This window comes from Camelus dromedarius, chromosome X, assembly GCF_036321535.1.
Source record: "Camelus dromedarius isolate mCamDro1 chromosome X, mCamDro1.pat, whole genome shotgun sequence".
Classification (NCBI taxonomy): domain Eukaryota; kingdom Metazoa; phylum Chordata; class Mammalia; order Artiodactyla; family Camelidae; genus Camelus; species Camelus dromedarius.
In genome coordinates this window covers 98,054,551-98,067,070 of record NC_087472.1, presented here as the reverse complement: position 1 = coordinate 98,067,070, position 12,520 = coordinate 98,054,551, and the positions used below count along the sequence as shown (strand labels likewise).

The window sequence follows — 12,520 nt, the reverse complement described above, 5'->3', positions numbered from 1 at the left end:
CTTGAAAGAAAGATACATTTCTATTTAGAAACTGATAGAGAAAACTAATAAAACCCAACCTGAAAATAGGTAAAGGATGCTTGATGCGATAGATAGTAATAGTGTCACTGACGTTAATAGCAGAAGGACTGAAGTATTGCTGATACACAATGGGACTGTGTTTTCAGTTTTGGGAAACATGTAGATAAGGACTACTGTAGGGCCTATGAGAAATTTCTGGTAATACAAGCTCTGAGTATGAGAGGCTGCTACAAATGAAAAACAGCTTACGTTAATTGTTGCAAGTGAAGATGTGATTCATCAGGCGCAGATGCAGAAGGAAAGAGGATAGAGGTTGGGAAATGAGCTGGAAGAAGATCAAGGAGAAAGACTGAAAACTGAAATTGGGCTCATGTGTACGTAAGGGCAGATGGAAAAGAATTTAGAGGCAAATGTAAAGAATTAGAATTTTTTTTTTCTCTTCTGAGGATGATAAGGTAAACTGCGATACCCAGCGAAGTGTTTCTGAACAGCAGTCTTTCTGTAGTCTTTGAAAAGAACAAGAAAAAAGGAAATGCCTTTTGTGTGGACCCCCGGGTAGCATGCAGGAAAGCCTACTAGTTAGCCTAAAAAGATAGACATCACTTTCAAATAAACTGTATAAAGTGTACCTTTACTGATCCTTGATGGAAATTGACTCAAGTAAGTTGATACCAATTGTGGGAAGATTTCTGTATCAGCCAGGAAAGCCAAACCACACTAGATGTTTCAAGGAGAGATTTAATACAGGAAATAGATTGGAAGGTGAAAATCATGAAGGTGAGGTAAACCAGAGATTAATCAATTTTTTAGGAAGCAGTTACCACTCCTGTGTATAGGGACTCAGAAGGGAGGAGGTCATGGTACCATTGCTTAGAAGAGCAGAGGAGGAACTGCCACTCTGGAGGAGAGCTGGGACTGAAGATTCTTCCAGAGCCATTGTCAGAAGAAAGAGGAGAGAGAGAGCAAATGAAAGGGGACAACCACAGCATCCTTTCCCCTCCTGCCACCTGCTGATTTCCCCCAGAGCCTCCTATTGACAGGAAGCCAACTGGCAATGGAGCCCAAGAAATGGTTTTCAGATTCTCAGCCCCAGCATTATAGAGCAGAGTATAAGGGTGGCCATGTGTCTGAGAGACAACAGTAAATAATCAACACCATTAGGCACTCATTCTTGTGAAGGCCAATGGAAAATTGCAGTAGAAGCTGAAATCAGAATCACAGCTGGCCTCCATTTACTTAGGAGAATTAGACATGGATAATTTTTCAGAGAAGATCAGTGTTTCTGGTGAGTGATATACACATACACATATAGACATAAATATGCATATAGAGATACATAGGTAATATGTGAAGCCATGTTAATATTCTCAGGGGTGGGTCTTGATCTGCTCTGGCCAGTGGAACACTTGGGTGTTTCTGTGTGTATGTTTTGTGTGTGTATAAATTGACAGGGAGTGCTGCTGCCACTGTGCAAGAGTAAGGTGATATTTAGGTGGAATGCTCCAGAAAAACAGGTTGTTAAAATATTGAAATAATTCTGTGGGTTTTTTGTTTTTTTTTTACCAAAATGAAATTTTGCCCCCAGCTCTCTCTAGTGATCTCTGGCCACCACAGCCCTGGAGAGACAAGAGTGGGCACTGGAGGGAGGTGCACTGGTGCCCACCAACCTTCTAGCCAGTCTTCCCTACCTCTCACACCGGCCTCCATCTCGAGTGTTCCACTGGCCAGAGCAGACCAAGATCTCCCCTTACTCCTGGTGCTGGCGACAGGGCACCTGGTTTCATCTGGTTCCTGAGTTGGTGTGCTAGCTGGTGCTCCCTCAGAGTGACCTTTCTGTGTCTGCTTATGTGAGGTGTATCTTCCATGGTGTACTGTCTATGTAGGTTGGTAAACATTTTGAACATCACACCTGTATGTAGGCATGCATATATGTATACATACATACTACTTACAGGCATAGCCACCTAAACGTGGCAGTGTTGCATATTACTTCATTATTTAAATAAAGCAAAACATGAATCTAAAATCCAGATTCCATTAAGTATTCAGAGAATTCTCTGGGTGCCTAACATAAAATCTTTCTTAGAGATATTTGGATATATAGCTGAGTATCTTTAAGTGGATTCAGCTTAAAAAGGGTTCTAGATCTGTACTTCCTATTGGCTTATGTAGATTCTTATCAACTTGTATTTACTGATCCTACAGAGAAGCTGAACACATTTCCTTCTTATGCCCTTATTATAATGGTGTTCCTCACCGTGGGGAGGATAATAGCTTTATTCTTCCATTTAGTCTGTGGCATTTGGTGCTTGGCATCCAGGATAGGATTTCCAAGAAGAGAACGATTCCCTAAATTTTATGATCTGGATAGCTGTTCTTAGGAAATGATATGAGAGCCCCAATTAATTCCCCAAAAGTCACTCAATTGAAAAGTCAGGCAATGGAAATGATTGAAAGTCATTATCAACTTGACCTAGATTTTCACCAGTAACTGAAAGGACAAGAGACTTTTGGGCCAATTATTGTCCCTTTCAGAGCTTAAACTTTTTTTTTTTTTGAAGATTACAAGTGGTTCTAAAATATTCATGTGCATTCATTCTTGTTGTCTCTACAACAAGTAAAACTTTCCCGGTGATTGCTGCATTTCATCATTTTTTCTCACTCAAGGCCCTGTTGAAATTTTTGAAATTATCAAAGTATTATTGCATGGTGGAAAATTTGGGCAGTAGAGAAAAGGAATGAAAAAGCACCCTTAATGTTTGGTACTTGAACATAGTAATACATACTTCTGTTTTAGTGTATTATTTTCCATTTGGGGGAAGCTATAATTGATGCTTATGTATAATTTTGCATACTGACCTCTACAGGTGATGTATTGTTTTGCCTTGTCTTCCACAGCCATCATTAGGATTTTAACAGCTGTCTGATATTAAGTAAACTGTACTCTGACTTATTTTATCACTGCAGCTCTTCCCACCCATAATTCTTACCTTCTCCTGCTCCTTCCTTGTACTCTTTCTGTTGAATTGTCACTTTTTTTTTATTGGGACAAATGAAAATAACACTGAAGTAGCAGCCTAATGATTTGGACTGTACGACTTTGCAATGTTCCATAATCTCTCTGTCTCTGTTTCCCATCTGTCATGCGAGAATAACAGCGGCAGGCCCTTCCTGTCTTACAGGAGAAAGTCAAAATTGGTCCCTGTGATTTACATTAGATAAATGGACTACATCAGCTCTACCAGGCTAAGAAATACAAAATATTCTCAGTTTAATAATTAAAACAATTAAAAGCTTAATCCTTCTAAACATAGATAACCTGTTGTCAAATTACTTGCCCCTGAGTTTTACTGCCCATGATTATTTCCGTGGCTGTGGTGGAACCAAATTTATTTAAATTGGAACTCTTCTTCTTTGAAATTTTTGAATGGTTTTCCATTTAGTGCCTGTAGAACAACCTGAATATCAAGATTCTTCTTTTTTTTTTTTTTCAAATGGAACAGGAGAGTATCACCATTAGCAATCTCTTCTAAAAGTAACAGCTTGACCCCATTGATATTACCAAAAAAAAGTTAGTATTTTTGAAGGAAATTCCTTTGGGAGAGTTTCCTGGAAAGTGCTCTGAACCCAAGAACGTATCTGAATTTTCTTTCAGTTACAGTCACATTCTGAAGGTTCTGGCAGAGCTGTCTTGGGAACAAAAGCTAAAAAGGGTTGAACAGTGGACACCTCTTTAAACTATGTGATCTGGGAATGCCTTAGGATTGCTAGTTACGATTGCCTCTTAAAACAAGGAGCTTACTCTGTTTCTTCTGAGGCTGAGTATAAACATCTATCAAAATACGATTGACTGTATTTCTTTTTATTATGAACCATCTGAAACACTGGAAGAGTATATAAAATTATATTTTGAACACCTCTGCCTTTAACAAATATTAAACATATTGTCATCTTAGCTGTGTACATGCACACATACATTTTTGATGAATAAACAGATAGATTGGAAATTCTTTGTGTAATCCTCCTTGACCTAACATCCTTCCTCCCTGCCTATGTCCTTCCCTAGGTACGAACACTCTATTGAATTCAGTGTTTCTCATTCCTATGCATTTCTTTATGCTTCTGCTACAGAGCTATGTATCCATAAACAACATGTAGTATTGTTTTACATGTTATAGAACTTTACATTCTCTCGTACATACAACTTGCCTTATTTACTCAGCTTTGGTTTTGAGATTATTTCATGTTCACACATACAGACTATTTGTTTAGACTTCTGTATGGTTTTCCATTATGTGACTATACCACGATTTATTTATCAGCCATCCCCCCTGCCCCAAGAGGACTGAGGGAGGAACAATAAATCATATCTTTGTAACTTGTTGGCTAAGTAGAATACCAAGGATGTCTGGAATTGATACTTTTATTCCTGCCTTTCTCCCTGTGCCTTTATTTTACTCCTTTCTTTATATTTTGGCTTGGCTCCCAGGCCAGAGATTGCTAAGATGAATCATTAACAAAAGTTACTCTGCAGACAAAGTGAGTACCTGTGATATGTTAGGGAAGAGATCAGTCTGAGCCAGACATTGGCCAACACGTAGTCCACCGTCCAGTCTGTAATCGTTATGTTGTATGTATTCATTCATATCTATAATGTGATGCCTGTGGGTTTCATATACACTCATTTGCCACACTGTAATTTTTGCTTTTAAAAGAGGATCATGGCTTAAATTCATAAAAATATGGTAGATAATAAGAATTTGATTACTCTTCATTATTTGCTTATTCAAATGTGTATTTTTCTTATTTCATTTGCCACAGTAATATATTTTAAAACCAAAGCATTAGGGATGACTGCAAACCATTGCTTTTACTGTTACACAGATATTATTTACAATATTTAGGTTAAGTACTGCTAGTTTTGTACACGGAGTGCATATAGAGTTAAAACTGTCTGCCATTCTCCCTCCAAAAAAAAAAAAAAAAGGCAAACTCAAGGATCAGTTGTCTTTTTCCCTATTTTAATAGACAACATTGTCATGAGCCATCAACTTCCTGTTTTTCCATGCAAGCTATAATCTGATTTACCTCTGTAATTTCATTAATTTTAATGACCAGAGCATTTTTTGAGTGTTAACAGATAGTTTCTACTAATAATTAAATTATTCTAGTGACTCCATTGTGCTTAGGGTAGAAGATAAGTCTGAATCACTTTTATTTTTTCCTTCATGAACAAATGCTGATTATAGTAAATTGGATTTCAACATTCGACTAAATCATCATCTATAAACTAAACAAGGTTTCAGCTAACTAAGCTGAATGTTATTAGAAGGACCTATGTGACAAATAAAGTATACATTTTTAGAAAAGATCAAGGACTCATGTGGGCAAATTAATTTCAAACTTAAGATAATATGTTCTATAAAAGGTTAAAGTAGGTTTTTTTTCAATTACAAAGCAAATAAAGCATATTGCAAATTGCTGGAGCTTCTTTTGGTTTTTTGTTTTTACTGTGATCCAAAAATGACCATATTGATTTTTGAGCTTTTTGTTTTAAAAGAAAATCACTGAGATTAAATTTCATGGCTTTGTGAATACTGTGTTAACGGGTGATGGCTGAGAGATGATGTGAGGAGTGCTAGCTTCTCTGCTGGTCACTCGTTTGGGTGCTTAAGTCTTTTTTCAGAGCCATCTCTTATCTGCACTTAGAACAATGATGGTTGTGGTTTGTTTTATTCAGATCAAGTTTTCAGAATCTGACTACTTTGGCAACGTCCTCCAAACCCGCAAGTATTTAGCACAGACTGATTTCTTCTGGCTGAGAAAACCTGTTCCAAAAACAGAGTGAGTAGAAAAGAAAAAGAAATCAAGAAAGAAATAATGAAAAAGTGAAATAGGTGAAATAGATAAATATTTTGGTGGGAAGTAGAGTCTCTTTAGATCAAACTTTTCAATTCCCCTCAGGTCAGAGTAGCTGGCTTGCCAGTTATCTTGGCTTGGCAAAATCTGTTATGTTTTGGCAACTCTTATTTTTGATATTAAATGGATCAGTTGTTCAATCCAGTTGTGGCTCCCTCACTCCTAGCATCAATAGATAGCAAAACAAGGGTTATTAAGATGCAAATGTTCAAATCATTTCTAGATCTTGTTATTTATATATATATGAAACAAATTTCTTTAGAATTTCACACTCAGGCAGAAACTGATAGATTTTTTTTTAAAAAAAGCAAATATTTAAAAAATAAAGTATGATTACAAGTGTAGAAGTAATTGCATACAGGTGCATCTCATTTTATTGCACTCAGTTTTAATGCACTTCACAGATGTGTTTTTTACAAAATGAAGGTTTGTGGCAACCCTGTGTTGTAGATGATGGTTAGCATTTTTTAGTGATAAAATATTTTTCAATTAAGGTATATACATTGTTTTTTAGACATAATGCTATTGCAAACTTAATAGATTACAGTATACTGTAAATGTAACTTTTATATGTGCTAGGAAGCCAAAAAAATTCCTATGACTCACTTTATTGTGGTATTGACATTATTATGGTGGTCTGGAACTGAACCCACAATCTCTAAGGTATGCCTTTGATTATGAAGTAATTAGAGGATGTTTGTTGAGGTAATGAGTGTCAGAGAATTGATAGCTCTTTTATTTTCCTTCAATAGCAGTTATGATGTATTGCCTTCTTCCCACATGCTGGTAGTAACTTTTTCTACAGGTTAGAGAAGTTTCCTCAGGAACTTTTGGAGTTAGGGCCAGCCATGATTTTCTTCCATAGCAAAACATGTATGATAATGATGATGATGATGATGGCAACTAAAATTTATTACATATTTACAGTGTGCCAGGAAGTGCCTTACATTTTTTAATTCATTTTATCCTCATCAATTCTGTGAGGTGTAGGTACTATTTATTAGCCCCATTTACAAATGAGTAAGAGGCTTACAACTGAGAAATTCTTCAGCTCAGATTTAGATTACTTTCTGTTCTGCTATGGTCCAATTTTCCATGTTTTTTTCTCTTTGTTCTCCAGAGTGCATAATTTCTATTGATCTGTGTTCAAATTCACTGATTCTTTCTTCTGCATTCTCAGATTTACAGTTGACCTGTCTAACACATTTTTCATTTTGATTTATTGTATTTTTCTTTTTCTTTTTAAAAATTTTTATTTTAGTTTTTTCAGTGGGGATACTGGGAATTGAACCTGGGACCTCGTGCATGCTAAGCATGCACTCTACCACTGAGCTATACCCACCCTCACCTTACTGTATTCTTCAACTTTAGAAGTTTCATTTATTTTTCTTATAGTTCCTATTTCTCTGTTAGAATTCTTTATTTGTTGTCATTGTCATCATATTTTCCATTAATTGTTTGAATATAGTCTATTTTAATTCTTTAAACTAATTTATAATAGCTGCTTTCAAGTCTTTGTCTGAAAATCCAGTCACTCAGTCAGTTTTTATCAGTTGCTTTTTTTTTTTTTTACATTTTTTTCTTCTAACATCATTTTTTGTCATTCTTGAAAATGGCATTTTAGATAATACAGCAACTGTGGATTCTGATTTATTTTTCTGAGGCTTTTTAAAAAGTAACTTTCCTGGACTTACACTGTGGAATCTGTCTCCCCTACACTATGTGGCCATGGATGTCTCTGCTTATTTTTTAAATTCTTATTTTTTAGCCTCTCTTCATAGAGATTGTCCCTGTGTCTACATAGCTGGGTCCTCAGCCAGGGGTCATGGCAGAGCTTGTGCTCAAACGTCTCAGACCTGTAGGGTTTTTGCCCTCTGCCAGTTGATCTGCATGGGGCTTGGGAGTGCATTCAAAGTCACAAGCAGTTTTCAGTCACCCTTGGAGTTTACTTGCCACTGGGCTCTCTTGGGTCTCCCTGCGCATGTACCTAGTTTCCTAGTCAGCCAGAGGGGTATGGAGAACTTATCTCACTCTTCTGTGACTCTCTTAGCTCTAGGAGCTCTCTTTTAAATTTCTGGCTGGTCTGTCACTCTCCTCAGTGATAACTGTAACTTCACGCTAGGAAAGCTGTGGGTTTTCCTCATTTGTTTTCTACCAAGTGTATCACTTTTAGCTGGCAGGGTTGCAGGTTTTCACCCCACACCTAACTGAGTCCACCCCTGTGGCAGCAAAGTGGCAGATTCTCTAGCCAGCCCTATCCTAACAAAATAAGTTCTCACTTACTGAGCTGGGAGGGATGGGAACAGTCCCGGGCAAGAAGGCCACAGACTCCTGTTCCACTTACTTGTAGGTTATTGCAGTTTTTCAAAATTAACATTTTTCAATTTGTTGTTTGCCTTTGATCAGTTCCCAGAGCCTTAAAGTGGTTTTTTGTTGACAGTTTTGTCCATTTTTATACTTGGTTTTTGTGGAAAGGATTTGTTGACCTTTTCATAGCGTCATAGCTGGAAGCCTGACTTCCACGGCCTGCTTTTTTTTTTTTTTTTTTACGATCCACATTTTGACCTTGGCTGATATTCTGGTCTCCAGATCTTTAGCTGCCTCTTTTTATGGTCCCTGCGTCTCTTGTTACTCTGTCTTCCAACTCCCTGCTCTGTTCTGGCCTCTGGAAAAACTCTAGCCCCTGTATCCTCCCTTGGCTTAAGCTATGATGATGGCCTCTCTTTGAGCCGTGGCTCCCATCCAGCCATACTGCCCTCTCCCCTTCAAACTGTCTTACAGTATGCACCTCCAAAGTTAGTTAAAAGTGTTTGACTCTAAGGAGTAGGCCTAAAGCTGAACCACTCCTCTTACCTATCCCTGACTCCACTCAAAAATACAAAGGAAGAAAGCAGAAGACTGTAGAACTTGTTTGGAAATGACAGAGAGCTTGTATAAACCCATCTGCTCCACTGTCCTTGACTTTCTCCTCTTACCACAGTAGTATCTCTCAGTCCATCTCTCCTGTTTCACTCTCAACCAGAATTATTCAATAGAAATTTTGGATTTAGGGTTCTAAAACCAGCTTCTCAAATCACACGACTTCAGGTGGTTTTCAGTTTCTTGGTGAGCATCTGCATGTAGTACATAAATCCTCCTGCCCTTTCAGGTCCACGTCAGGTAAGTTCAAACTCTGTTGTAGCAACTTGTGAAAAATTCAAGGTTCTCACCAGTATTTTTGTGAATTTTCAGGGTGTTCTCAGGGACCCTTCCATATTGGAGATGCTTCTAAGTTGATATTCTTTAACTTCAACCTGTCATTACTCATTTGGGCTTGTAGCAAGGCCTGGGTTGCTAATTGAGAAACTCCTGAATGTGTCATTTTTATCATCCTAACATACTCGTGGGCTGTACAAGTCTAATGGCCTTGACTATTTCTTGTATTTGTGCCTTGGAAAAGTGCTGGCTGACTTTATGGGCTTAAGCAAACTGTGTGATTTGTGTTGCTTTCTTCTGTCAGTGAACACAAATACTTCTTTCACAAGGACATGAAATTGGATAATGTTTCTGGAAAAGTTCTCTAGGAATGAAAATCAGTGCAATGCTAGTAATTCCTCAGACTGTGTCTATTTCAGGAAAAGCAGCATTAAGAAATTGAAGGTCCTCTTTGCAAGATAAAGTGATTATGATAGTCATTTGTTTTAGAAGAAATTTTTGTCTGGCCCTTTTAAGACATTGTTGGAAATTTTAGCTTCATGATATACATCAACTTTAATTGACATCTTTCAAGTCTGAAAATTTATGAGTTAATCAAGTGAGGATGATCCTGGAGTAGCTCCACTACACTGGTTTACTTTGAACAGCACATCATGATTATATTTCCACAAAGCCCTGAAATAACATTTTGCTTCTTTGTGGGTATAGGAGATAAACACCCTTTATCTTTCATTCTCATGGAATCCATTTTAGCTGCACTAATGTGCATTAAGACGTTTCTAACATGATGGGAAATGTCAGCAAGAATGAAATTAATTGGGTGGTCATCCCTGAAGGTACATATTTAGGGGTTAGTTCTCAGAATTGTCACTTCATCAGCTTGCTTAAAAATAGAGTATTTACTTCACTGCTCAGCTTGAGTCAAAAGTAATTTCTTTCCCTCAGGATCCTCTTTCTTTGACAGAAATGATTTTAAGCCAGCCTCCCTATTAACTCACTATCATTCTGCTGTGAACAAACATGTCTGAATTTTTTCTCCATCTTTTGAAAAATATGTAAAAATACATCAAATGTACAAATTATGGTCCTGCCCAGAAGTTTTGTTTGCAAAAGCATTATCTACTGCATGGAATAGGATGGATATACTTTACAGAATATGCAAAATAAAGCAATAAATACTCTTGTGATTTTTCCATTCCATCCCTAGGCTATCTTTGAGTTGATAAGTAATATGTAAAACTTCAGCCTGATGTATATCTATTTTATACGGTTCTTTTATGTATCGCATTGTCCAGTACATCTCCATATATTTTTGGATTTGAAATTTATATGAGACCTCTTCCTACTGAATACTTCCCCAAACACAAACTGCAGGAACACCCTGAAGACACAGTAAAAAGAATTTAAAGCCCTTGAATGACACTCTTTATTTATTCAAGTACATGTATACATAGCAATAAATAGATTCAGTGACTGTGCCCAGCACATACCACTTGGGCAATTCTCTTAGCCCATAAGGAACTTAAAATCTTGTTGGGAGGTCAGTTGTGCAAACTCAAAGGCCTTCAGGGCCCATCAGTTAACAGATGATGAGCTGGATAGGTATAAATGAGAGGGCGTGGTGAAGACCATGGAGAACTAGTGATTGCACACCTCATTTAAAGGAATTCCATTTTAGTACTTTTAAAAAAACATTGTGTTGGACAAACAAAACGTTTTTCTGGGAAAATTCAAGCCATTGGTAGGACTTAGTCTGTGGACAGCCAGCTGCAGTTAACTATTGCTGTATAATGAACCATCCCAAAATTTAGAGGGTTAAAGTGACAATAATTATTCATTTTTCTCTCTCATGACTGCTTGTCACTAGGCTCAGCTGGGTGGTTCTTGCTCATGGGCCGTGTGTGTATGTTGTGGTCAGGTAGTGGCTGGGGCTGGAGTCATGTGGGAAGGTTCCTCTCTTACGTCTAGTGGTCGATTGCTACCTGTTGGCTGGAGCGCCTCCTGTGGCCCTTCCCCGTGTGTACTGGGCTTCTTTGTGGCATGCTGATTGAGCACGAAACTTTAAAGGGCAAGTTTCCTGAAAGAGAGAGAAGGAAGGAGGCACGTGTGTATGCACCAGGGGGAGGTTGTATTGCCTTTCATTGCGTAGCATTGGCAGTCATGTGGTGTCATTTCCACTGCATTTCATGCTTTAGAAGTGAGTCACCAAGGCTAGCCCATAATCGAGAAGGGAGGAATTTAGAGTCTACTTCTTAATGGAACAAGTGCAAAAAAAAGAAATTGCAAACACTTACTAAACCAGTACATGTGGCCTTACATTAGAGAATAGTAAAACTAAATATATAATAAACTTGGATATAATCAGGGAGATATGCAAAATATTTAACAGCTGGCTTGGTGTGGATACTGACCAATCAGAAGAAATAATAGCATCCACAACTGGTAGGCTCCATTAGTGCAGTTACTTAATATCAGGGTGTAATCAGGGCTCCAAGCATGTCCTGGAGTCAGCAGGAGCTCCGGGAAGTCAGGAAAGGTGAGATCCTGAGTCTGATAGGAGATGTTTTAGGAATTCTTGCTGAAGCTTCAGAGGCCCCATCAGGCCCCATCTGGTTTTTTGATTTCTTTGTCTGTCTTTGTCCATCAGCAGTTAGAAACATTGTTCCTACATGACTCTTACTCTAATGTTTTGAAAGTTTATTCTTTGTAAGAGGATAGAGCTCAATGGTATAGTGCATGCTTAGCATGCAGGAGGTCCTGGGTTCAATCCCCAGTGCCTCCATTAAAAAATAAAAAGATGAAAGTTTATTCTTTGCTAAAGGGAGGGGAGTTGGGAGAGATGGGATGAGCTCCAGGAATACACATCATCTTATGTACATATTGTAGCTCAGTCCAATGCCATTAAGAAGCCAAGTTGAGAGGCACCTGGATTCTCTCCTCTTGACCCAAAGAGCAGACAACCAATTCTGGGTTCATTGTGTATTAATTTTATGTTGCTGCTGTAATGAATTACGACAACATTATTAGCAACTCAAAACAACACAATTGTATTCTGTCACAATTCTGTAGGTCACAAATATGGGATGGCTTGGCTGTTTTCTGAGCTCCAGATTTCGTAAGGCTGAGATCAAGGTGTCAGGTGTCAGCTGGCTGGACTCTTAGCAGTAGCCTCTGGGAAGAATCCTCTTCCAGTCTCATTCAAATGTTGGCCCAGTTCCTTATGGTTGTAGAACGGAGGTCCCTATTTCCTTCCTTGGGTCCTCGGGGACTCTTTCTGGTCCTTGCACATGGCCCCTACGTCTCAGAGCCAGCAACAGCATGTTGAATCCTTCTCTCCCCTGAATCTCTGACTTCACATCCTGCAGCATCTCTTTTGACTTTGTCC

At 38.2% G+C, this 12,520-nt stretch overlaps 1 protein-coding gene across 1 annotated transcript in view; it reads left to right on the top strand.

Moving 5' to 3' along the window:
* PHEX (phosphate regulating endopeptidase X-linked) overlaps positions 1-12,520 on the top strand; it is a 167,665-nt gene that overhangs the window by 109,629 nt on the left and 45,516 nt on the right. The window contains exon 14 of the mRNA XM_010998806.3: positions 5,762-5,865. Within this exon, the coding sequence (XP_010997108.1) occupies positions 5,762-5,865 (104 nt within the window). The remainder of the gene's footprint in view (positions 1-5,761; positions 5,866-12,520) is intronic.